This window comes from Sphaerodactylus townsendi, linkage group LG14, assembly GCF_021028975.2.
Source record: "Sphaerodactylus townsendi isolate TG3544 linkage group LG14, MPM_Stown_v2.3, whole genome shotgun sequence".
NCBI classification, from domain to species: Eukaryota; Metazoa; Chordata; class Lepidosauria; order Squamata; family Sphaerodactylidae; genus Sphaerodactylus; species Sphaerodactylus townsendi.
Window position 1 is genome coordinate 30504277 of NC_059438.1, and position 25864 is coordinate 30530140.

A 25864-nucleotide genomic window follows, 5' to 3' on the forward strand; every position below is an offset into this window, starting at 1 on the left:
CTCTCCGATGTGCGCGCACGCATATACCCCTCTGCAGTTTGTCTCCATCCCTTCAGCTCTGCCTTGGGAAATTTTGGGCAAGCGTTTGTGGGGATTTGCTTGCTCTGCTCCAAGGCTGGAGTGTTTCCTTCGGTGCTGAGTGTTCTGCTCCACAAGGAATACACACCAGCTTCTCCTCTGTCTTTGTGCCAGACACTGGAGCCCAAAATGCTGTAAGTGATTTTTAACTAAAAACTAATGTGAAAATGGAATGGAAACCAAGGTAAACATATTAAATTTAAAGACTATTTTCAGATGTTATAAAGGGGGAAATGATTGTTTCTTGTCCTTAAAAATTCCTCGAGGACACATTTCTCCCTCTGAGTCATAATGTGATTTTAATTAGATTATATTTTATTGGACTTTTTACAAATCTTTAAAAAAACACGGCCTTTTTATACATACGTGGAAGAAAATCAGTTCTGAACAATTGTACTTGACAACTCATTAAAATCAACCAAAAAACTGGAATCGTTTGTTTATTTTTGTATCCACATACTCAAAAAAGTATATCTAAAGTGCATGTTACAAAAAAATTTTTTATAGAAAGTCAGCAGCACCAGAATACAAGTTCATGAAAATAAATACATCATTCAACAAAATAAATTATGGTAATTGTGACAACAAGAATTGTCTTAGCACAAAATAAAAACAATATTCACAATGTTCAAATGTGCAGCTTTGGAAAGCATCGGGGCCCCAACGGTTGAGTCTGATATATTTACAGTATTTACAGATAATAAATACTTCTAATACTTTCCATATGTTCAGTATTACAGAATACTGCGATGTGTTTTCCAAAGACCTCAGCCGAAGATGTCAGCGCCTCCTACAAGAAGAGGAAAGAGAAAAGGGCAAGATTAATTTTTTTCCATACTAAATAATTGGACACACCATTAGCAGTCATACAAATAGGGCGTTCCTCTCTTGGAACAGATGATGAACATCGCTGGGTCTACGAAAGCACTTTTCTCTATTGTTCAACTTCTACTGTACATGGCTTTCAACGCAATTAAACAAGCAATGCAAAGAATTACAGGCCCCTTCCAAGCATCTGATCCTCTGCAGCTGGGTCTGTGTGAGGTCAGGAAAATCCTCGGCTTCACCTCTCCCTTTCCGTCTCTCGCACACAAAACAATGTCTCACGTCTGGATCACCCTCGAACAGAGCTCTACTGAAACCCATCTGAAGCTAGGTGTGGGGCAACGTATATAGAAGAAGGTCATCATAATGATTTGGGGGGAAATCAAGACCTTTGCAGAGCTGCCAAATTGGGGGGTGGGTGGGTGGAGGAACCATCTGCCAAATCTATGCTAAACAGCCAAGTCCCAGGCATGCCTGCAGAACTTTCCTTCCTCTGGTGGAGCTTATGTATGATATTCTGTTCAAGATCCACTCCATTTTTGCCATTCTGTTGAGGCTGGCTACTGGATAGAATTGTAATCAGCCCTGAACTGTATGTTTTTTGCCTTTTACTTCTTTAAGCTGTCTTTCAGAACAGTCCATTCCCCTTTCTGGAGATGGGCTTCCCTTCACACTACTGCCCTGTAGCTATACGCTATGAATCTAGTGTTACCGGACTAATGTTAGAGACTAACAGAGTTTCAAGAGTTTCAAGTTCTGCAGGACAAGGCGAGAAGCAATTGCTCCCCCCTCTTTTTTAACATCAAATTTAAAATCAATCACATGGCAGATTATTTGAGTTTACTCCAGGAGCCCAAGCATAGATGGATAATCACTAGGGCTCATTGTAACTCCTTCCCTTGCTCTATGTTACAAGGAAGGTTCCGAAAAATTGACCTGCAAGAGCGGAAATGTCCTCATTGTATCACAGCGATTCAAACCATGGAACATATATTGCTCGACTGCCCCAAATACGAGGGATCTAGGACCAGACTTTTTGCTCTTTGTCCTGTAATCTTTAATGAATACTCTGCTGTGGGGAAGATTACGTTTCTACTAAACAATTCCGCCTCCGAGATTTTAACTTTTGTAGCTAGGTTCCTTATAGAAACTTTGAAATGATTACCTGCGATGGTTCTCATGTATGGGATACTTGTTTGGACAATGTTGGCTGTTATATGGATTCTATGCCTAATAAAGGTTTATCTATCTAAAAGTCTAACAGACTAACACTGGGTTTTTCCTGGTAATGTAACCCCCATGCTCAGAATGGGTTGACCCAGAAAGGGGTGGAGACCCAAAGCAGGAGAAGGCTGCAGAGCTCTTTGGAGGAGACAAGGCTACCAGACTTGGACCTTGATTTCTATAAGCCCTTAACACCTTGTTAAGGTAACTGCAATGTTGTTGGGAACTAGTGGGAAGGGAGTTGTTTATTTTTGCTATATTGTAAATGTTAGAATTTATTATTTCAGGGTTTGTTTTTTTATGTTGTAATGGGTGAGAGTTCTCCTGGAAACCTTCATCATGTTGAATCCTGTTCACCAAGCCCTTGGAGTCTTCAGGAGCCAACCCACTTGCAAAGAAGAATTGGACTTGGAAATATCAGAAGACTGTAAATATAAGGACTTGACAAATGCAACCTGAACAGGACCTTGAAATGTGATGTTAAACGTTGATGTTATATGTTATATGTTAAGAAAGTAAACCATTCTGTTTTTAAAAATTGTTGTTGCAAACTCATTCCAAGTTCTGCCCCACAGAACCCACAAGCTGAGGTTACAGTGACACAACTGTTCTCCAGATATCTGTTCCCCAGGAGAAAATGGTTGCTTTGGAAGATAACATCATCACCTACTGAGGTCCTTTCCCAAATTCCACCCTTCCAGGCTCCGCCCCCCAATATTCAGGAATTTCCCAATCCAAAATTTGGCAACCCTATTTGATTCCAGATAGCTACAGACAACAACCTTAGCACAGGGAATCAACAAGATGCAAGTTCATATAATCCTCAGGCTCCCAGTTCTTATAAGATTTTGGACAGGTTGGAACAGTGCAGTAGGTTTTAACGAAGCCAACATTTCATCTGGTACATGCTGTGATTTCTAAATTGCACATAAGATTGTGCCCTCTTGGCCTGTATAACAAAGGCATACCAAGGAGGGTTCCAGATAGCTGTTAAGTGGATGACTCTCTTTGGAATCGTTCAAAAGCAACTTTAAAACCATCAGAAGATCTTTCTCTTTGGTATGGAATTTTTCAAGCTGTATATTCCAGGTGTGGCGTCTAGCAGCAAAATAAAACTGAACTCCAGCGACACCTTAATTAACTTTGTTACGTCTTTAAGGAACAACCAAAGTAGTTGGGGATGAATCAAAACTGGGCGCTCTTCTTTTCTACTAACAAAGAAGCAAATAAAATATCTGCCTTGGGGCTAATAAATTGCAAGCTGTTGGACATGTTTCCACGTGAGGCTGAGTCGATGTGGCGATCACAACATACCGGAGCCTAGGGATGTGCAGCTTAATATTTACTAACTGACATGTGGCTCATTTGGGAATATCATAAATGCCCTGAGTCTCAACAAAGTCATTTCTGTCATATGGGAGCAAGCAGAAGTGTTCATATCCGGCAGTTATCCTGTCATTTTACTATCTGGCATAGGAGGAAGGAGGGACTAGGGAAGCAAAGAGCAAGAGTAGCTTTGTAGGTAAGTGTGTGACAGGGATGTTACCCAACCAAAACACTTAGTCTATTTTCCCACTAAACATATATAGCATTCTGGACTCAGCGTTTCTACTTTCTGCCAATAATTGCACCATCTCGTTGGTTTGCAAAGGACTTTCTAATTCAGTATTTATTATTGATGGTCCTCGCTGCCTGAAAACCTCATTATCTGGGTATATGTACAGGCCAAGCAGACAGGATAATAGAAATGGAGTTAATAGTGGTAGATACCAAGCTTTTTTAGTGATTGGCAGCCTGCCTGCCCTATAAATATACTGGAAAGGATACGGGAGGTAAAGCTTCATTCCCTGATCGCAAACACATGCACACATCTCAAACCAGACAAAATGTCTTCAGTACAATTCAATTGCTCCATCTCAGATGAGCCGTATTAAGGAGGAAAGACAGGAAACTCCTCCCGTTCATATAAAAAGAAAACAGAACGGGGGTGGCAAACTGGAGTCTGCTTGTACCTAAATCAGAACATGTGATTCCATGGATCTAAACCCTGCCCCATCCTCTGTCTTACTCAGCATTTTATCCCAGCTTTCTAATATTGGAACTCAGCTAAGAATAAAATGCTAAAAGAAGTGGAGCACAGTGAGGAAAGGCAGGAGTAGGAATAGTATTCCATTCTCCTCATATATGCGCTCTGCTTTTCTTTAAAGCTCTCAGCCTATGAAGAAGAAAGCAATGGCAAATCCGGTAGCTAAGCTGCAACGGGGCGGGAGGGGAGTGCATGCCATTGGTGTCACGTGGGGGCGGAAAATCGCCCCCAAATCCCCCTCCCAGGAGCAAGGCGATGGCAGGGTGTGGGCAGATTGGGGCAGGGGTGAGGTGAGGGCCACGCACGGGCAGGTCGTGCCCCGGGAACAGTTTCCTCTCCCTCTGTCCCTGGGCAAATCCTATCTGAATGTCTCTTGTCTTAAAAACCCTATGGGGTCCCCATAAATCAGCAGTGACTTGATGGGGCGCTTGCGCGCGCGCACACACACACAAATACAAACCAAGGTTCTTTAAAAAGCAACAAACCCTGAATCTGTCCTCTCTGTGTAGGTATCATTAGAACTCTCTCTGCTTCTGCCATCAGAAATCTATCAGAGCAGTGTATGTTGCAGTCTTGTTTCCCTAAAACAGATTATATGCCCACATGTTCAAACAAACAGGTTCCTTGTTGGGCCAATATCCAAAATGAAAGACGATAGTGGGAAACGACTGAGGTCACTGGACTTTATGTCAGGATGAAACAAATTTGCCACTCAAAAAAACAAGGGTGCAGAAGAGGAATTCAGGTTTCTCTCTCTCTCTCTCCCTCTTATTTTAATGGGAATTTTCTTTGACGAAGGGATCTGCTGAGATTTGGTGGTTGACGGAAAGAAGTTTCTTGAATGAAGGATGGAGACAATGGCTTGTGCCACCAATATGGCGTGTGGTGCAATGGGCAACGGAGCCAACATATCTCTCCACCCACCTCTCTATCACAGCTGCATTTGCATTCCCAGTGCTTTGGAGCCTCATCCACACAGACAGTATTTGCATGGCTCCGGCCGGGTGGAACATGCTGCCGAGTAACATCAGGGCCCTGCAGAGCCTGACCCAATTCCGCACGGCCTGTAAAACGCAGCTGTTCCGCCAGCCAGATGTTTCCCAATTACAATATCTCCCCTGAGCCTCCCATGGGAGAAACAATATGTCTCGCCATCTGGGGGTTTTAGCTGGATTGTTTTAAATGGTTTTATGATTGATTTATTGATTGCTATTTATAGGATTTTTATGGATGATTTTAGGCTTCATGCCATTGTAAGCTGCCCCGAGTCCTTTGGTGGGGTAGGGCAGGGTATAAATATAAAAATAAATAAAATAAATATTTGTGACAATCGCCATGCATTTCCCTGGAAGCATTATCCTGATCTTTTAAGGCTAACTATCGCATGATTAATGGCACAGAAACATGATCTTCTGTCAGATTATTGGCATAACTTCAAGTAAAGGTGCTTTTGAAGCTCAGAAGCTGAAACTCCACATTCCATTTGGCAAAGGAGGAATTGTGCTTTTGTTTTTAATGTGAGAATGAAGACCAAAAAAAATGCTTTGAGACTACAAATGCTCAGTGAGTTCTTGGGTTTCCCTTGCGCATAACCAGGCGTTAAAGCTGGTTCAACATTTAAAAAACAATTCTCACACACTGCCTGCAACCGTCTGAAGGACAGCCCTTGGATAGAAAAGCCATAGATGTACAAGGAATAAAAAATAAAACTGGGGGGCGGGGCGGGGGAGACCCTGGGAAATGCAGCTATTCATTAAGTGAAGGTTTGACCATTTTGTTTAAAATACACACAACCATTTTTTGCATTGTTCGGAGCATTCCTGGCCAGATCCTCAGGCTTCACAGAACACCATTTCTGTAGGTTTTGCCCGTGCAGAATCTTGAGTCCTAACCAAGCCCAAGGATCTGTATGAAGATCCATGTAGACAACTTCCCACATGAAGAGAAGTCAGTGTGGTGTAGTGGTTAGAGCTGATAGACTCTAGCCTAGGAAACCCAGCTTGATTCCCCACTCTTCCACATAAGTAGCAGGCTCTTTTCTGGTGAACTGGATTTGCGTCCCTGCTCCTCCACATAAAACCTGCTGGGTGACCTTGGACTAGTCACAGTTCTCTAGGAACTCTCTCAGCCGCGCCTACCTCACAAGGTGGCTGTTGTGAGGAGAAGAAGGGAATGTTAATTGTGAGCTGCTTTGAGATTCCTAAAGGTAGAGAAAAGCAGGGCACAAAAACCTACTCTTCTTCGAGAACTGCCATGAGAAACATTTCTAAGCGACTATCATCGCCATCAATCTTGATCTCTCCAAAGCCCTGAGGAGGGAATTCCAGGTGCATGCAGCATGAGAAAGCATCCCAGAACAGGATTAGAGCATTGTTTAGAGCAGGTGGAAGGGGGATAGACCACCCTCTCTGAGTGTCTCAGGCCTCCTGTGACTATTCTTCAGGGAAACCCATCTTCCTTGCACACCCGCTGATTGTGTACACAGTTGCAAACAATGCAGTGAGTACTTGGTGTCAGCATGTATGCCCAAGGTAGAAATTCCTTGGAATGGGAATAGGATGTCGGGAACCACTTGCCGTTGTTATAGCTATCATAAAATATAAATGTTCCTCTTTGTGGAATTTAATTTTCATGACGCTGAAGCGAAGCCTTTTTCTTCTTGCTCTGAATTACATGCAGTAACAGCGCAATCCCATGCACAGTCTAGTGAATTCCATACCAGACAGCTAGCTCTTGAGACAGATTTGAAAGTTGCTTGGCTTTTGAAAGATTGCCCATAGTTTTTCCACACTTACCATCTACCTGGGGCAACCAGATGCAGTTTGCCACAAATACCCAATGCATTATTGGATGACATATTTCTGAAGTGGCTCACTGACTTCTGACGCCAAGCAGGTCAGAATTTAGTCAATGCCTGGGTGGGAGACCTCTTGAAAAAAATGTTGGACAGAGCATGGAGTTCCACAGTGGAAAAAAGGAGGAATGTAAGTAAAATATAAGCTTGGGACTGTTCAGATGTCTGTCCAAGAGTCCCCCTTAAAGCTAAAGTACAGTCTATTTTCTTAAAGTCAATCGAAGAGAGTGAGCAATGCATTTTGCCAAATCCCTTCCAAAAAAACGATCTTATAGAATCGGAGCAGGGCCGCCACTCTTAAGCTTCAAAAATCACTGTTCCTTTTTTAAAAAGCCCTTCTTTGTCATACATAAGAGAAACATGTTTCTCTTCCCCCCCAGGGTAATGCTCAACATTTTTCAGCAGCAATGTAATTGTCTGACAAGCTGGCAGCAAAATTGGAACTGAACTAACAAGTCCTAATGGTAGGGAAAATATTATGGCAGAGGGGTGGCCGGTGTGAGCAGATTTTACTAAGAGAAACTTTCCATGTCATCCCCTGAGGTTAAAAGCAGTAAGAATGAAAAAGAAAAAAAAAAGAAGGGAAGAAAAACCCAACCTTGCAAAGCAGGGGTGTAAATTGCTAAGAAAAAGTGAGGAGGGGAAATATATGCAAAAGTTAACCAAGGTTTATATTTTTCTTATCTAAAACCCTAGTAGCTCTCATTTTCCAAAAATCCAAGTGCAAACCTTTCCGCAACATTTTGCCTGACTCCCAGGACAGACATGTAGGATAGATGCTTAAGACAGGACGCAATGCAAGGGAGGGGAGGGGAGGGGATCCGGCATCTGGACGTGGCCCACCCACCCTAGTGGAGGGAGGGGAGGGGAGGGAGGGGTGGCATGCAAGGGAGGGGAGTTGAAGTGGGTTGAAGATTGCAGCATAACAGGGCTCTCCTAAGCAAAGCTGACGTTAATTAATCTATCAGGGTTTAACTCTGCTAAGGATGGCCCTGTAACAGACTGGAATCTGTCCGGAAGTTCTGGATGGAATTTGTCTGCTCACTACGACTTCGTTACCCCTCTTCCGAACTGAAGAAGAAGAAGAAGAAGAAGAAGAAGAAGAAGAAGAAGAAGAAGAAGAAGAAGAAGAAGAAGAAGAAGAAGAAGAAGAAGAAGAAGAAGAAGAAGAAGAAGAAGAAGAAGAAGAAGAAGAAGAAGAAGAAGAAGAAGAAGAAGAAGAAGAAGAAGAAGAAGAAGAAGAAAAGGAGGAGGAGGAGGAGTTTGGATTTATATCCCCCCTTTCTCTCCTGTAGGAGACTCAAAGGGGCTTACAATCTCCTTGCTTTCCCCACTCACAACAAACACCCTGTGAGATGGGTGAGGCTGAGAGAGCTCCAAAGAACTGTGACTAGCCCAAGATCACCCAGCTGGCATGTGTTGGAGTGCACAGGCTAACCTGAATTCCCCAGATAAGCCTCCACAGCTCAGGCGGCAGAGCGGGAAATCAAACCCGGTTCCTCCAAATTAGATACCCAAGCTCTTTACCTTCTACGCCACTGCTGCTCCTGAGAAGGGCACTTAAATTAATGGATCACTTTGAAGCAGATGGAACCAAACTCAGCTGTTTTAGAAAGTATGGTTCAGAAAGTGGACTAAACTCAAACTTCTGCTTGGAAGATGCCTGGGGATTTGGGGGAGGAGCCTAGAGACGGCAGGGTTTGGAGGGGGAATCAGAGCTCAGCAGGGAAGCGACGCCTGGGGTGGGGGAAGGACTTCCGTGGGGCATAACGGATAGAGTCCAGCCACACTCCAAAGCTGCCGTTTTCTCCAGGGGAAGGGCTCTCTGACACTTGGAGATCAGTAGTAACCCCAGGAAATCTCCAAGCCCTTCCTGGAGGTTGGCACCCCTATTTAGAAGAGGAGCACTTATCCAGTCTTCTAACGTGATGGAGAGCAAATGGGTATGAGGTACAGTCTTACTCTGAGATTGCCAGCTCTGGGTTGGGAAATACTTGGGTGTTTGGGGAGCGGAGAGCTGGACAGGACAGGGTTTGGGACAGGACCTTCAGTGGGGTCAATTGCCATAGTGTCCACCTTCCAAAGCAGGCATTTTTCCCAGGGGAAGTTGTCACCTGGAGATCAGCTGTAATCCACTGTCTACTGGTCGGTACTCCCAACTAAAACTGCCTCAGACTTCAGACTTGGAGTGTTGTTAAAGGGCAGTTGAATGCACAGAGCTGATCTTGGCCAGGCCTGGGCTACTGAAGGACCAGACTGCTGTTGTGCCGTTTTTACTCAATATTTCGCTCAGTGTTTTACTTAATGAGGCTTGCTTGCACCAAACACTTTCTAAAACTGTCTTTGCTCTGTGTTCATTGGTCCACTGAAGGCACTGTAGTATTTTGCCCTGGAAACTTCAACAGTTGTCTTTGGCCCCTTCCGCACGTTGCAGAATAATGCACTTTCAATCCACTTTCAGTGCACTTTGCAGCTGTGCAAAATAGCAAATTTCCCTTGCAAACAATTGTAAAAGTGGATTGGAAGCGCATTATTCTGCATGTGCGGAAGGGGCCCAAAGTCACTGAGGCTGAAGAGTACTTATATTATTACCTTGCGTTGATGTGTGTAGTATCAAAGATGTCCAAGAGAGGGATCCATGCCATTCCACTGCCTGACCCCCTCGAGCTGGGCCAGGCCGAGCGAACTCTCCTTTTCTTCTTCTCCTGCTCCTTACGTTTCCCGGCCTTCCCTTTCTTCTTTTTCCCCGGTGTCTTAAGGGGCTGCTCTTTGTACGGCTGGGCTTTGTTGGTCTCCTGAGTCAGGTGTTTGCCCTCATCATCATTGCCGAACTTCACTGGGTAGTTCTTTGCGATGGTGGAAGGTTTAGGGTTAGGGGACGCCTCGGACATGGCTCGGATCTCAGCCGTGTTAACCCCTTCCATCAAATTTTGCAGGAAGTTTCGCCTGCGCATATCTGCCATGGACCTGCTTTTGTCATGCAGCAGCTGATATTCTGAGACGGTTCTTTTGCTGTTTAAAGAAAGTGCATAGAAAGAGAGAGAGAGGAGAGAGAGAGAGAGAGAGAGAATATTTCATTACATCAACAATGACATGATGTTGTTGTTCAGCCAGTTTGGCAATACCCATCCCTTCTCATTTTGGTGACTTTCACAACCATTAGTGATGCAGCTCGACGAGTCTATCTTCCACCTCCTTGATATGGAACGATTACATCAAATTGTATGACAATGGTGCTCCCTACTTTTGCTGGGCCGTACCCGGCAGAATGGACAAAACTAAACTCAAAGTGGTTGTGGTGGGTTTTCCGAGCTGTGTGGCCGTGGTCTGGTGGATCTTGTTCCTAACGTTTCGCCTGCATCTGTGGCTGGCATCTTCAGAGGTGTATCACAGAGGAATTCTGTTACACATTGTGTCCAGTGAGAAAGGAATGTTTTAAAATACACCTCTGAAGATGCCAGCCACAGATGCAGGCGAAACGTTAGGAACAAGATCCACCAGACCACGGCCACACAGCCTGGAAAACCCACCACAACCAGTTGAATCCGGCCGTGAAAGCCTTCGACAATACATTAAACTCAAAGGAATCAGTTTGCTCCTTATCTTGACCCAGAAGCATTTGTTTTGCAAAGCCAGCTAATTTCGGTAATGTAAGTTCTGCTGTGGCAGGAAAGACTTCCCAGATGGAGCATATGCACTCAGGTATAAGGTAGCCATCACATTAAAAAAAAAACCAAACAAATGACCATAGAAGGTTGACATATTACACAGTGGATTTACTCTCTCTTACAATTTGAAAAGTCCCCCCACCTCCATTGTTTTCCTTATGAAATTTTGGACAAATCTGTGAATCCGTGATTCAGAACCGGTAGATCCACCAGAGTTCAAAATGCATTCTTCCACTTCAAAGATATCCTCCAGGATGTGAATTCTATAGTAGCATAGCAGAAACATGAGTACTTTGCAGAAAGGCAGGGTTACACTACAGAAATCCAGTGGCTAAAGAGTGCCGTTTTAAAGAGAGTCACACCCTTGAAGGCAAGGGGTTAAACGCTGTCTTCACTGTCCCTGCACTCACAAGGGTGTGACCCTGGATTGGGGTGCACCGTAGGAAATGTGCACACGAAACTGCCTTAATTTGGATCAGGTCAATGCCCCATCAAGTTCAGGATTGTTGTTCCTAGAGGACTGGCATTAGCTCTCCAGGGTTTCAGATGGGAGTGTGTGTCTTTCACATCATCTCCTGTGATGATCTTTTTAACTGGAGGTGCTGAGGATTGAACCAGGAACTTTCTGCCTGCAAAGGAGATGCTCTACCACTGACTCATGGCCCTCCCCTTGTCACTATTGATGTCAGGCTACTTGTGGTATGCCTCCATCTCCAGTGTCCAAGCTGCCATGCTGACTACCACGGCTTTAACCCTGATTTCATTTCCTCCTCTTTCTACATCTTGCTCTGTGAGCATCTCAATGCCTTCTTGGTCGGCGGCTGAGGCCATCGCCTTTATCCCACTGCTGACGCACGTAGCTCCTCTGAGCTCTCTCAGTTCCAGCCCTGTTAAGCAATGGTTTAACCAGAGGTTTTGCAAACTGTGCTTACTGGAATAACAAGGGAGGGAAGAGAGCGTGGTCCGCAGAACCCGTGCTGTGGTCCAGCGGAGGAGCTTGGGAAATAGTTAACAATGGGAAAATACGTGCTTCTCCCTCAGGGTAAGGTGGATGCGCAGGGAAAGCGAGAGGTGGGTTTGTAGGTTGGTTCCCAGGCATGCCAAATTAGCTGTCCTTCTGGTCCATCAGCAGCTGAATATGTTATAGTCTTGCTCAGTGCAAACCCATGCCAAATTGAAATTAGCGGTCAAGAGTTAATTAATGTCCTGGCTGTTTTCAACTAACCACAACTTTTTTACAACAATCTCCTGTGCGGAGTTACTCCACATATTGGATGCAGGCCTATAACTCCAGGAGGTGGGATCCAGCAGGTTCTTACAGGTTCCCGAGAGTAGGTTACTAATTATTTGTGTGTGCTGAGAGGGGGTTACTAATTGGTGATTTTGCCACGTGGTTTTTTTTGGCTCTTAGTTACGCCCCTCCTCTCAGCAGTAGCGCGCAGAACTTGAAGCAGTCTAGCAGGAGGTGCACCGGCGTGCGTGGCAGCCTGCGCCTGCAAGTGCATTCGCTTCCCTCCCAAGGACCGGGCTGCTTAGCGACTGCATCCTTTGCCTTACAGCCCTGCCCAGAAAATGCTCCCCACTCCCCAGATTGCCACGGTACGCCGCGATGCCGTGCCCCGTCCAGCCCCATTGGCGTTACGCCACAGTTTGAATCCCACCACCATGGGAACCTGTTACTAAAATTTTTGGATCCCACCACTGGGCCTAATGAGGTTAAAATATTAACCAGTTGCATTGAAGGGTATTAAAATGTGGTAGTGAAAGAGAAAGGTCGGGGGATAGATAGACAAATAGAGACGCGCATGATTCGCTGGACACTGGGTGTATCCCTCCTCGACCACATCACCAACAACATGGTCCGAAAACAATTTGGCCTCATGGCCATCAGGCAAAAATGAGAGAGAGGCACCTGCTCTAGTTTGACCACGTCCGAAGAGCAACCCCAGACATTGCTGCCAGCACCGCCTATCATATTGAGGTTACTGGTCAGCAGCCACGTGGACGGTCAAAGCAACGATGGCAAGATACTATCAATGCGGATCTGAACGTTACAGGCCTGCAACCATACATCGCGCTCGATCGAGAGAAGCGGCGTTTAAAAATCTGAGTGGCGGACCCTGCATTAGTGGGACAATGCTAAGAAAAAGAATATATGACAGACAGACAGACAGACAGACAGACAGACAGACAGACAGACAGACAGTAGCACAGCACAGCATGATTGCCCATCTTATCCAACCTCTGAACCACAGTTCTGTGTTAGATAGCAGAACTGTACAGACATTGGTCATGGTCGATGCCATTCACATCCGGAGGGATTTCAATATTAAAATAAGATCCATCCCCTTAAACAGAGAGCTAGCCTGGTGAATGTGTATACATCAGTGTGTCTATGATTACTCAGCACAGTTGCAGCTGCAGGTGTTAAAATAGGGGCATTTGAGTGACAAAAGATATTTAAGCCATGGTATTGGATGTGCACTTCTTTGGAATTCCAGGGGCAGCAGCACCAAACCTCACAGATGAAGTCAGGAAACAAGAAATCACTGTGTTTAATCTTTCATCTGACATGAGCTTCCTAGGCAGCCTTGGGCAAATTGCTATTCTCCTAGCCCCAGGGAATAATGGCATTGACAACCTGACAGCAGCAGCAGCAGCAGCAGCAGAAGAAGAAGAAGAAGAAGAAGAAGAAGAAGAAGAAGAAGAAGAAGAAGAAGAAGAAGAAGAAGAAGAAGAAGAAGAAGAAGAAGAAGAAGAAGAAAAAGAAGAAGAAGAAGAAGAAGAAGAAGAAGAAGAAGAGGAGGAGGAGGAGGAGGAGGAGGAGGAGGAGGAGTTTGGATTTATATCCCCCTTTCTCTCCTGTAGGAGACTCAAAGGGGCTTACAATCTCCTTGCCCTTCCCCCCTCACAACAAACACCCTGTGAGGAAGGTGGGGCTAAGAGAGCTCCAAAAAGCTATGACTAGCCCAAGGTCACCCAGCTGGCGTGTGTGGGAGTGCACAGGCTAATCTGAATTCCTCAGATAAACCTCCACAACTCAGGCGGCAGAGCTGGGAATCAAACCCGGTTCCTCCAGATTAGAATGCACCTGCTTTTAACCACTACGCCACTGCTGCTCCTTGTAAGGAGGTTAGAGAAGTTGACAGGAGCTTTCAGAAACCCTACTGGAATGCCGCCTTGACCTGGATAGCCCAGTCTAGCTTGATCTTGTCAGATGTAAGAAGCGAAGCCAGGTCAGCCCTGGTCAATATTTGGATGAGGGACCACCAAGGAAGTTACACAGAGGCAGGCAATGGCAAACCACCTCTGAATATTTCTTGCCTTGAAAATCCTACAGGGTCTCCAAAAGTTGGCTGCCACTTGATGGCAAAGAAGGAAAAAAAAATGCATGTGATCATTTACGCTGGGTAAATTCTTCTAGTAAACTGATCAGCTGATCTTATAGTCATCAAATAAAATGGCTGATATAATGTTCCTGTACACACCTCTGCGCCACGGGGCTCCCCCAAGGGTGGTTGACTTCTACCATACACCTCTGAAGAGGCCAGCCACAGATGCAGGCGAAACGTTAGCAACAAGATCTACCAGACCACGGCCACACAGCCCGGAAAACCCACCCCAACCAGTTGAATCCGGCCGTGAAAGCCTTCGACAATCCATCTACCATATTTGTTCCTCTGTCTATGGAGGCTCACGTTAGATATTTCCTAGGATATTATCAGGAGTTACATCCACTCCATTCTGAACATTCTATTTCTGGATCACAGTAGAAATAGAATAGAATAGAATAGAATAGAATCTTTATTGGCCAAGTGTGATTGGACACACAAGGAATTTGTCTCCGGTGCATATGCTCTCAGTGTACATAAAAGAAAATACATTTGTCAAGAATCATAAGGTACAGCACTTAATGATTGTCATATAGGTCTAGTAAGCAATCAGGAAACAATCAATAGTAATAAAAACATAAAATGTAAAATCATAAAATAAAATGAAATGTCAGCACAGGCTATAGTCATACAGTCATAATTGGGAGGAGATGGGTAATAGGAATGATGAAAAAAGTAGTGCAGTAATTATATAATAAATATATAATAAATAGTTTGACGGTATTTGTTTAACAGAGTGATGGCATTCGGGAAAAACGGTTCTTATGTCTAGTTGTCTTGGTGTGCAGTGCACTGTAGCGACGTTTAGAGGTTAAGAGTTGAAACAGTATATGTCCAGGATGCGAGGGGTCAGTAACATTTTCACAGCCTTTTTGACCCTGCAAGGGCAATGATGTGATGGAGGGTCCTCAATGGAAGGCAGGTTAGCAGCAATTGTTTTTTCTGCAGTTCTGATTATTCTCTGAAGTCTGTGTCGATCAAAATACTAAGTTTTTGTGAGAACTTTAGATCTAGTTTGTAAAATGCAGCAACCCTCTTCTTGTTGTCTGTTGTTCTTTCCTCCCACCCCCAACTCAGAGCTTTGCCTCATGCTGGGTCTTGGGTGAGGTTTCCGTTTGTCTGAAGTTATGATTAGAGGTGAGGGGGGAAAAGCTAGTCTGTGAATATCTAGGGACCTCAAGATTCCCCACACAGCGAGTGGGAGACAGACCCTTTTAGGCCAAACTGAGAGAGGTTTTCCTCTGGATTTCCTTGGGATTTCCATATCACAACACCTAGCACTATTTTCATCCACGTTATTTTAGAAAACAGTCAAATCTGATAGGGATGTTGATGGATTAATTGGAGAAAATTCTGCTAATCTTAACAAAGTTCCCTAAACGCAATTTATTTCTCTGTACACCAAACACAGTAAAGGCCTACTAACAACAACAACAACCTTTATTAGGCATTTAAAAATAGGCTCTAGAGCGTTACCAGACATTTATGAAGTACAAATCAAGAGTACATTCAAAACGCAGAGAGCAGAAAGCATTCGTATGTGAAAGTGCAGTATACATTATGGGAAAGTTCTGTCACTTGCAAAAGAAATTTTTGCTACTTTTCCCAAGAGCACTAGATTCGTGTATTTTGAGTTTTGGAACAGTAGCTTTTCTCCTGGGGCAACGAGGAAATCCTGTCAGAGTCTTTTCTTCTGGTGGATTTCGGTTCCAGGGGCTTCAGCTCTAGAGGAGGAAAATTTGTAGGAATGGCCTCAATGATCTCGGACAGTCAAGAATGAAAATAGTGAGCAAAGGAAGTCTCCACTTGGTTTTACAGAGAAGGTGTGGACAAACTGTGTAAGGCCTACTATATAACTTCATCAATGTGTTATTCGAAGTACGATGTTCAAAATAACCCGGCCTGAAAGGTGATGTGAAACCCCATTGTGCCGGGCAGAGGGTGCCCAGCTTTCAGTTGACGCTCTTGGCCCCAAATGTCTCTCACTGGAATCTCCATGGAGAATAACATTTTCATTTGCATTTTCATTTCTGCACCCCTTGGGTCTCTATTACACAAATGGAAAGGATTCTCATTTTCTGGCCCTTGATTGGTTTCTCTTTTTTTTTTTGGTGTATTTTATTTTCTGTGAAATGGAAAACCCTTCCCTAGCGACAGGATGATGTAAATTGGCGTATGCTTTGAAGTATGCAATTAATGGTGGATTGTTCAGTTTATCGACGGGAATCTGGCTCACGGAAGAAACAGAGGCTGAAGAATAGGGAGGAGCCGGAATAAAGAAGCTGGCTGATGGGGCCAGCTTTCATGCCAGTCTCACTTATTTCCTCCCTTTACACAGAATAATAATGCACCTTCAATCCACTTTCAATGCACTCTGCAGCAGTAGCGTATCACCAAATCCGCTTTCAAACAATTGCAAAAGGGATTGAGAGTGCATTATCCTGCATGTGTAGAAAGGGCCTCAACGAGGTCCACCACTCTTATTTTAACATTCAGTGTCAGCCACTAAAAGAAATGTTTCAGTAGTCTCTCACGATTCCCTCAAAGTAAGTAAAAGGAATGTATGCCTTGGGGATGGGGCGTAAAACCGAGATTTTATTTCCATCACACAGTTACTATGGATGCACTTGTAGCCAGGGATATTTTTTGAGGGGCCTTTGCCCATTTCCAGAGCTCTGATGAGGCTTAACTCGGTGATTTTCGACATCCCCTGGAAGGGTTTTGAAGACAATGGGCGGATGATTTCTGAGAAGGATTCTGCCTACCGCTCAAGGCCCGGTCCATCCAAATATTAGACAGGGCCAACATGGCTCACTTCTGAGATCAGATGAGATCAAGTTAGCCTAGGGCTATCAAAGTTGGATCAGTCTAATGGTGTCAAACTCGCGGCCCTCCAGATGTTATGGACTACAGTTCCCATCAACCCCTGCCAGCATCATGCTGGCAGGGGATGATGGGAGCTGTAGTCCATAACATCATGCTGGCATGGGGATGATGGGAGCTGTAGTCCATAACATCATGCTGGCAGGGGATGATGGGAGCTGTAGTCCATAACATCTGGAGGGCCGTGAGTTTGACACCTATGTTTGCCAATAATCATTTGACTATCAAACCAGTGAGTCAGCCAGAAACATGGGCTACATTAGGTGCCCACTAGAGGTTGGTGTCTGGAGCACCCCGTGATATTTTAAAACTCATTTCTCAAAAAGGCTGAGACATGCAGGCTTGAGAATTACCTTTCTAAAAAAAGTCACTGGGATCTTTGACATGCCGGCTTGAGAAAATCACCAGCTTTTAAAAAATTGCTGGTGATTTCCGACAGAGAATTCTCAGCACACGTCTGGTTTGGCTCACATGCTACTGAGGAATAATCACGTATGGCCTCTTGCCCTCTAGAGCCGCCTGCCCCCCCCCCTCCAATCATGCATCAGGCACCAAGCCGGAACTGATAAAACAACTTCCAGAAAACCAAAACCAGAACCTAACAAAGGCTATAAGCAAAATGTCCTTTAAAAGGCTGCTCTGCTCCCGTTTCTCCCACCCCATGTAATCATGTGGTGTTCAAAAAGGATTAAACATTTTGTGTGCCTAATTACAAGGATGGATTAGTTGTCAGGAAAGGAGCGCTGCAAGAAAGAAGAAGCCGGAGCTAAGCAGGCTCCGGATGGAAGAATTGTGAGGATAACCCACTAGAGGTCCCTTCCACCCTGCGATTGAGCAAGGGAACTTGCTCAGCTGAAAGAGGTCTGACCCCAGACCAGATGCAGTTAATTCAATGCTAACATGCGGTAGGCAATTTTGAGAGACGAGCTGAGAGCTTATGGTTTCTCACTGCCCAAAATGCCCACACAAATTACTGTATACATTGCGCACCACATTCACAGAGCTATCATTCAATCTCATAAACATGTCCCCGGCCCTGAATGCGATGAATGCAACATCATAAACCCGCCGGTTGGTTAACCATGCTCCCCCTTGGGGATTAGTTCAACCCAGTCCTCATTAGGAAAGTGTCCACTGTTGACATTGTATATTGCCAGCAGAGCTCGGCTTTCAACAGACACCCTGCCGTTGCTGAATTCATCCCGATCCGCCCGCCACTTCAAACAGGCCTCCAGTTCTGAATCTGAGTTCCCGTTCACTTTCCTCCAGTAGGCCTGGCTCACTGGTAGGCCCCCAAGCCTGGTCCCTTGTCTGTAGGGAGAATTTGGCACTCCAGATAAGCAGGATTCACATCTTCCCATCAGCCCCTGCCAGCATGGCCAATTGGCCATGCTGGCAGGGGCTGATGGGAAGTGTAGTCCATAACATCTGGAGTGCCAAAGGTTCGCCACCACTGCCTAGTCTCTTGCTCTTCAGAATGCAAAGAGGCAGAAACTATTTATCTCCAGAACTCTTGCCTGTCTGTAGGCTGAAGGGCATGTTGCTTTTTTAAAATCCATTTTCCACCAGTCCGTCTAGAAATCAAGACACGGGACAGGGCCAATTGCTCTGAGCCCATTTAGAGCCTGCATTCGGGATTTCATCAGCCTCCCACAACTCCAAATTTAATTGCCTTCCCATAGCCATCCTTGGTAATATAGTGCATGTGTCTTTGTGCGTGCGTGTGGGGGGGGGGCAACCTTTTTAAATGGGATTTCTTATAGAGCAGGGGTCTTCAAACTATGGCCCTCCAGATCTTCAGAGACTACAATTCCCATGAGCCCTACCACTTGGCCACGCTTGCAGGGGCTGATGGGAATTGTGGTCCGTGAACATCTGGAGGGCCATAGTTTGAAGACCCCTGTTATAGAGCATTACCTATAAGTAGCAACTCAGGGGCAGTGTGAGGTTCTTGAGTGAAATTTTTTCACTTTGGCGCAGTGAGGTGTAGGTCGAGCTTTGTTGTGATTTTGGGTGGAGGGAATATCCAAAGACTCTTTGGAAAAGTCAGACGGACTAACACAGCCTCTCATGACTTTGCTGACTTTGCCTGCTCAAGGATTCAACACAAACCCAAACAAGAACGCGTTCCATAACTACAGTCGGTTTTCTGATAAGCCAAAATTTCAGGGCAGCAAATGTTCGAGGGAAGAGAATGTCCTGTCGCGTTATCTTTGGGACGGCTTTGCCCTATCCCGCTATCTACAGAATTTTGGGGTAAAGTTCACATATGTCGTTGCTAGACTGTTGTCTGTCCCAACAAGGAATATTGGGCATCGTCCTAGTTGCCTTTAGTCTATGGGCAAATCGGACCAGATCCTATTTAGCTCTTTGAGAGAAGTTTGCCTCAAGACCTGTTCTCCTAGAATTATTGCTCAAACTGGACAACTTTTAAGCCACCTGACTTCTGAACGTCTTGGACACAGTTCTCGCCCCCTCCCTTTCTTTGGCTGGAATAATTAGGGGATTTCTTTGAATCTTGGCCTTCAGTAACTGGCACTCTCCTGAACATCAGTGAGTAACTGCCATGTAGGAATATTGACCTGGGTGGTTTCTGTGGCTTTGTGTCTGAGTTTTGTTTACACTACAGGCATATGATTCATGTTAATAAATATGGTGTGGAGTTATGCGCGTTTGGGGCTTTTGGGGCCTTGCCTGGATTATGTTATCTTAAAACGCTGCCATCGCTCTAAATCAAGATAGCGGATTCAAGATGGAGAGTTAATGCCGCCTGGCACAAGCCAAGGGGAGGGGCAATGCCTTTGGTGGAGGGGTCCCTTTATCTCTTTCTGCATTGCTCTTCAAGGGTCTGGATCCGTGCCAATGTGCCAAGGGCCCCCAAATCAAAACATGCCTACTAGCACAGTTTTCTTGCATAGCCAAATGAGAACCCCCCCCCCCCAATATCCTCTGTTCGTTAAGGACAAAGATTGCTTCCCTCCTGGATAGCCAACCATCACAGAGTTTTTGTCACCATTTCCAACTAAATATGTATTTCTCCAACTATTCTTCAAAGAGAAAAAAAAATAGAAACGTTTTAGTCAGCCTAACTGCTTATCTGGTCTCTGGCTGAGGTTGAATCTCAACTAAGCATTTTTTTTAAAAAAAAAAAGTGGAATATTGAATAAAGTTCATAACTTGCCCGGTGACTTCAGAAGCCGATTTCGGGAGTTCAGAAGTTTCAAGAAAGTTTTTGTGTTCCCGTGAAAAACTGACCTACCCCTCAGAAGGCAATCCTATTGCCAATGGCTACTCCTGTCCCAAGGACCGGGCCAATATAATGATAATGATAATGATAATGATAATGATAATGATAATGATAATGATAATGATATGCAAATGACATATAATGCTAATAATGCTAATAATGCTAATAATGCTATTATTGCTAATAATAATAATAATAATAATAATAATAATAATAATAATAATAATAATAATAATAATAATAATAATAATAATAATAATATGCAAATGAGAGAGGAGCTTACATTCTGCGGAGGTTCCCTTCCAGCGACCTGCCCGTGGAGGGGGCTCCGTAGCTGAGCATGAAGACCAGGAAACTCCACTGTCCAAACAGCCTGGGGAACATCGTGGCGCGCTGGGGGGGCTCTTTGGAACCTGCGGAGGGAAAGCGGGAGTGAGTGAGTGAGTGCCGGTGGGGGGGGGGGGGCGCTCTCCAGCGAGTCTCCATGGCTCTTTGCAGAGAGGCTTCGGAGCTGGGGCTGCGTGCCGGAGCGATCCCTGAAGACTACCTGGCCTGGTGGGAAGGTTCAGGTGGAGCGGTTCTTGGGGCCAGGGGGCGCCCGGGCTCTCCGCCTTCCCCACCTGGGCGCTCGGCGGGCGCTGAGGGGCGGGCGAGGGGCAGCCGGAGGGGGGGGGGGGCTCCGCAGCCTGCCAGGGAAGGTTCACCCGCTCCTTTGCAGGCAGCGCCGGGAGCAGCAGCAGCAGCAGCAGCAGCAGCCTCCGCCTCTGGGAAACCTGCGGGAGGAGGCGGGGAGGAGGCGCCCCAGCAACGGAGACGCTCCTAGCCCCGGCGAGGGCGGGCGGGCCGCTGGGTTGGCAGAAGCCCACGGGCCTCCCCAGCGCGCTTCCACGCCCACCGGGGACGCCCACAGGCTCCGCTGGGCCACCGCGGCCGTGCCAACCCGGCCGGTCCGGCCAGCAGCCTGCAGCTGGCACGCATGGGGGCCGGGACAGGGGACAGGGGACCGGGGACGGGGGGGGGGGGAACAACTTTTTGAAAGAGAAAAGAGAAAAGAAATCCCTGCAAGTAGACAGCTAGCAGCGCAGGGTCCATTTGCACCTTTGTTCCGGATAAGTCACTGTGGGGTCTTGGGGGTGTGTGTGTGTGTGTGTGTGTGTGTGTGTGTGTGTGTGTGTGTGTGTGTGTGTGTGTGTGTGTGTGTGTGTTTTAAAAAAGGGCTCTGCAATCAGAAATGGTCCCGCTCCCGCTCTTGAAGGACTGCGGGCGAAGAACAGGCGCCTCACCCCTCTCGGGTCTGGCCTTGGCCTGCGCCCCGACTCCGCATCCTCCCTGCTGCGCGCGATCTTGGCCAGAGCCCACCTGCCGGAGGAGCGGCGCCCGCTCGCTGGGGAAGGGGCCGGCTGATGCGCCCAGGCGGGTGGGAATCCTCCGGCGCAACGAGTTTGTGGAAAGCCCCCTCCCTCCGCCGGCGAAGCTGAAGCCGCGCTCGGTCCGCGAGAATTGGGACGCAGCCGGTTCTTCTTCGCCGGAGCCCTGAAGAACAGCTGCGAACAGCTGGAGCCCGGCCAGCCCCCCTCCGCCCCCCCCCGTCCACTCGGGAGGCCTGGCTGGCTTCTTCGCCTGGGACCTCGAGTCGAGCCCAAGCGGATCTCCCAGCCCCGCTTGGTCCCCTTTAAGAAAGTACGTCACACACACAGACACCCCCCAGCCAAGAAAAGGTGAACCACGTCCCTAGATTCGTTGCGCCACAAACAAGGCCCGGGATACTTTTAAAACTTTTTTTTTGAAGGGGGGCAATTAATTAATGGATGTATTTAGTGCCATGACCAGAGCCAGCGTGGCGTGGTGGCTCGGAGCAGGTGGACTCTAATCTGGAGAACCCGGTTTGATTCCCCACTCCTCCGCACCAGCGGCAGACTCTTATCTGGCGAACTGGATTTGCTCCCCTGCTCTTACCTTCCTGCTGGGGGGCCTTGAACCAGTCACAGTCCTTTCAGAACTCTCCCGCCTACCTCACAAGGGGTCTGTTGTGGGGAGAGGAAGGGGAAGGAGGTGGCCAGCCGCCTTGAGTCTCCTTACAGGAGAGAAAGGTGGGGTATAAATCCAAACTCTTCTTCTAAACTCTGGCCCAGTTGGCCAAGCAAAAGTGGCCAGATTCTTTTGGACAAACTGGCACCCTGCTAAGGGACCGAGGGTGGCCCACGGAGTTGGGGGAATAATTTTGGGATTTAAGCCAAATTCTTCTCTCCCCTCCCCCAACAGGCCCTGCCCAGATGAGTGTGAATCCACACGCTCTTGAAGGAGCAGGCCAGGTGTAAGTCACACCGACTCGGAAGCGAGTCCCCTGGGAAGCATGCACAGATCAGGACTGGAGGATCATCCCGAACTAGTCCCATTGGAATGAATGGGATCTCTTTGTTTCAAGGACTCTGAATCTGCACTCTTTGAATTCCAGACCCTCACCCTTCCCCTCTGTCAAGTCACAGCTGGCTGATACCACCCCCGTAGAGCAGGGGTGTCCAACTCTGGCCCTCCAGATGTGCACGGACTATGACTCCCACCAACCCCTGCCAGCATAGTGCTGGACATCTGGAGGACCAAAGCCGGACCTTTAGAGGTGGTTTGCCATTTGGGTAGTAAGCTTGGATGATTTGAAGGTCACCCATCCAAGTCCTAACCAGGGCTGTCTCTGCTTGGCTTTGGAAATTTGATGAGACTGATTTGGTGAGCTAGCCTGGCTGGGACATCCAGGTCGGGGCAGGTGAGCAGAGGTGGCTGGTGGTTGTGGTCTGGTGGATCTTGTTCCTAACTTTTCACCCACAGATGCCAGCCACAGAGGTAGGCGAAACGTTAGGAACAAGATCCACCAGACCACGGCCACACAGCCCAGAAAGCCCACAATCACCAGTTGAGTCCAGCCGTGAAAGTCTTCGACAATACGTCGAACAGAGGTGGTTTGCCCGGGCCTGTTTCCTGGCCGGTCCAATTTGTCTCCTATCCCGATGTTGACCTTGCTTATCTCCCGAGGTCTGGTGAGATGCGGGCCCGTCCACCTCCCTAAAAGCCGCGGGCGTCATTGAAGCGCGCTTGCCCAGTTGCATCTGGAGAGCGGACCCCGAGGCAATGTTGAAACCCCCTTCCCCTGAAGTCAAAGGGTTTAGGATGGCCAGTCGGATAGGTACCTCAAGGAGGGAACCCCTCTCCTCCTTCTGGTGGGATTCCCAAGAGAGGCCGGCTCGTTGGTCCTTCAAGGCCTGCTCACCAGAGACAGCCGCCAAGAGTGGACCCAAAAAATCCCACACTTGTCAGCAGTGCCGGGGAATCCAGAAGAAGAAACGCGCAAAGCGTGCCTGCTTCATTCTCCCATTCGCAGCAGCCGGCACTCAGAAGAAAGCCCCGTCCCTGTCACTGGAACATACTCCCGACTCTGAATAGCGGTCGCAGTTGGTCAAGCCCAGAGCTGAGGACTCACTGTGGCCCCTTCCGCACCTGCCAAATAATGCCCTTTCAATCCACTTCCAATGCCCTTTGCAGCTGTGCGGAATAGCAAAATCCACTGGCAAACCATTGTGAAAGTGGATTGAAAGGGCATTATTCGGCATGTGCGGAAGGGGCCAAAGTGTGTCCCGCGGGTCTTACTCGCGAGTCAGCGAGGGTTGAAGCGTGGACTGAAGGATGAGAGGCGCAGCCGACATCCTACAGACCCAACGCATACTGGCGCAGCTTGGGTAGACTCTGGGCGCTGTTGGCTCGGGAATGCGCTTAGAGTTGCGCCCCAGATAGCGCTTCTGGGGGGCAGCAAATTGGACCGGCCAGAACCTCAACAGGAGCGACCGGTGGACAGCCCACGCTGGACAGGTGCATGGAGTAATGCTCCGGTGACCCGGAATGGGTGTATTGCTGGATGGGGGGGTTGCAAGCCCGCATCTTCCCCGAGTTCCTCGGTCAAGTGGACCGGGGTTGCCTCTGTCTTGTCAGCGGTGGTCACAGGTGACTTCAGGCGACCCAGGAGGGGTTTCAAGGCCAGGGATGTGGGGGGGGGGGTTCACCCTGACCTGCCCCTGCCTAACTATTATTGACACGCCAGTGCGCGCAAACACCTGGACGGGGCTGCAGTGGATCGTGGGCATGTTCCTGTCCCAAATGCTTCCCAATGCTTTAAAAAAACCTACTGAAGACAGGTTTTGAAGATATTTTAAAGAAGGGTTTTAAATACATTTTAAAAGATATCTGAAAGACAGGTTTCGAAGATATAAAGATGGTCCCGTCGCCGGCGAAGCATTCACCCCACGGCACTTCGAATAAAAACTGGACAGATGGCTGAAGGCAGGCACGCTGTCCACCGGTTAACCCCCTGAACATGCCCCAAATCGAGTTATTTGGCGAAGAAAATGTCAGGGCTAACCCCGCAAGGGGAGTATAGCCCGAGAACAACAAAAAGACGACAGACTTGAGAACAAACTTTTAGAAACCATACAACCCACCCCCCCACCCCCCACCCCGTGGCTCAGGGTTTTCTCCCGCCCGGTAAATACATCACCTTCTCTTCGCCTTGTGCCCTCCTCCACGCCTTCGAGAGGACCAGCCGGCCCCGGGACGAAGCGGGTCTTCCGAGCAGCCGCGGCGTCCCCACACGTGTTTGGCCTTTCCTCCCTTCTCCGCCCGAAGTTCAGTCGGTCCCCGCGGAGAGGAAGGGAAAGAGGTGCTGCTGCTGTTTTTTCCTGCCCGATAATCCACACCGAGGAGTTGCGAGAAAGCAGGTTGAAGTTGGTGGAGATTTCTCTCCCTATATGTATATATGTATTTCTATATCTCTATATTATCTCCAACCAAGCAGGTGCTTCCTTTCCTCCAGGAATGACTGAAGGGCCCGGGAGGGATGCTCGGAATATATATAGAGCCCGGCTGGAGGTGTGTGTCTGTCTGTCTGGGAGGGAGGCGCTCCTTTGCCCTTAAAGGGACGTTTGACTCATTCCGCCCGCAGCTGAGAGCGCGGCGAACGAGCCCCGGGATCGCGTGACTCTGCCGCTAGCGCGCTCCCGGGGCCCTGCAGTGGGGAGGCTGCCTCTAGCAAATAGGGCTGAGAGGAGGGGGAGTCAGTGAGCCAGTTCGTGGTGGTTAAGAGCAGGAGAACCCGGTTTGATTCCCAGCTCTGCCACTTGAGCTGTGGAGGCTTTTCTGGGGACCTAGACTAGCTTGTGCACTCCAACTCTTGCCAGCTGGGTGACCTTGGGCTAGTCACAGTTCTTCGAAGCTCTCTCAGAACAATCTACCTCACAGGGTGTCTATTGAGGGATGGGGGAAGCGAAAGGAGCTTGTAAGCCCCTTTGAGTCTCCTTACAGGAGAGAAAGGGAGGTACAAATCCAAACTCTTCTTCTTCTTCTTCTCTAGACTCTTTGAGCCCCGAATTTCTGCCTCTTCTCTCCTTAAGCTCCTTTGGCGGGGCCACTTCTCCGCCTGCCGGCTTCCGGGCCTTGCAAGGGACCCCCGGGGCTTCCTTCCCCCCACTTTGAAAAAGTTTCCCCCGTCTCTTGGCCTCCTCTGCTTAGCAGGCGCGCTTCTGCGCCCACAGCCCGTTGCCCCTGCGCGCCGCGGCATGACTGCAG

At 47.5% G+C, this 25864-nt stretch overlaps 1 protein-coding gene across 2 annotated transcripts; it reads right to left on the reverse strand.

Annotated features, from left to right (window-relative positions):
* Nucleotides 1-486: 486 nt before the first annotated feature.
* PTHLH (parathyroid hormone like hormone) lies at nt 487-25111 on the reverse strand. 2 transcript variants are annotated; one of them, XM_048515870.1, is made up of 4 exons: nt 24798-25111; nt 20541-20670; nt 9660-10079; nt 487-868 (listed from the first exon to the last, which is right to left on the reverse strand). In XM_048515870.1, exons 2-4 carry the CDS (start codon nt 20639-20641, stop codon nt 859-861), a joined length of 531 nt encoding a protein of 176 aa, XP_048371827.1. In that variant the 5' UTR covers nt 20642-20670; nt 24798-25111; the 3' UTR covers nt 487-858. The 2 variants fall into 2 exon arrangements, with proteins under 2 accessions (XP_048371827.1, XP_048371828.1); XM_048515871.1 differs by lacking the exon at nt 24798-25111 and adding an exon at nt 20805-20969.
* Nucleotides 25112-25864: the final 753 nt, after the last annotated feature.

Excerpts from the sequence above, each read along its gene's own strand:
- PTHLH (XM_048515870.1), bottom strand. The coding sequence starts at position 20,641 with ATGTTCCCCAGGCTGTTTGGACAGTGGAGTTTCCTGGTCTTCATGCTC. Across the intron at positions 10,080-20,540 it reads GAAGGGAACCTCCGCAGAAT|CAAAAGAACCGTCTCAGAAT; the intron begins GTAAGCTCCTCT and ends TTCTTTAAACAG.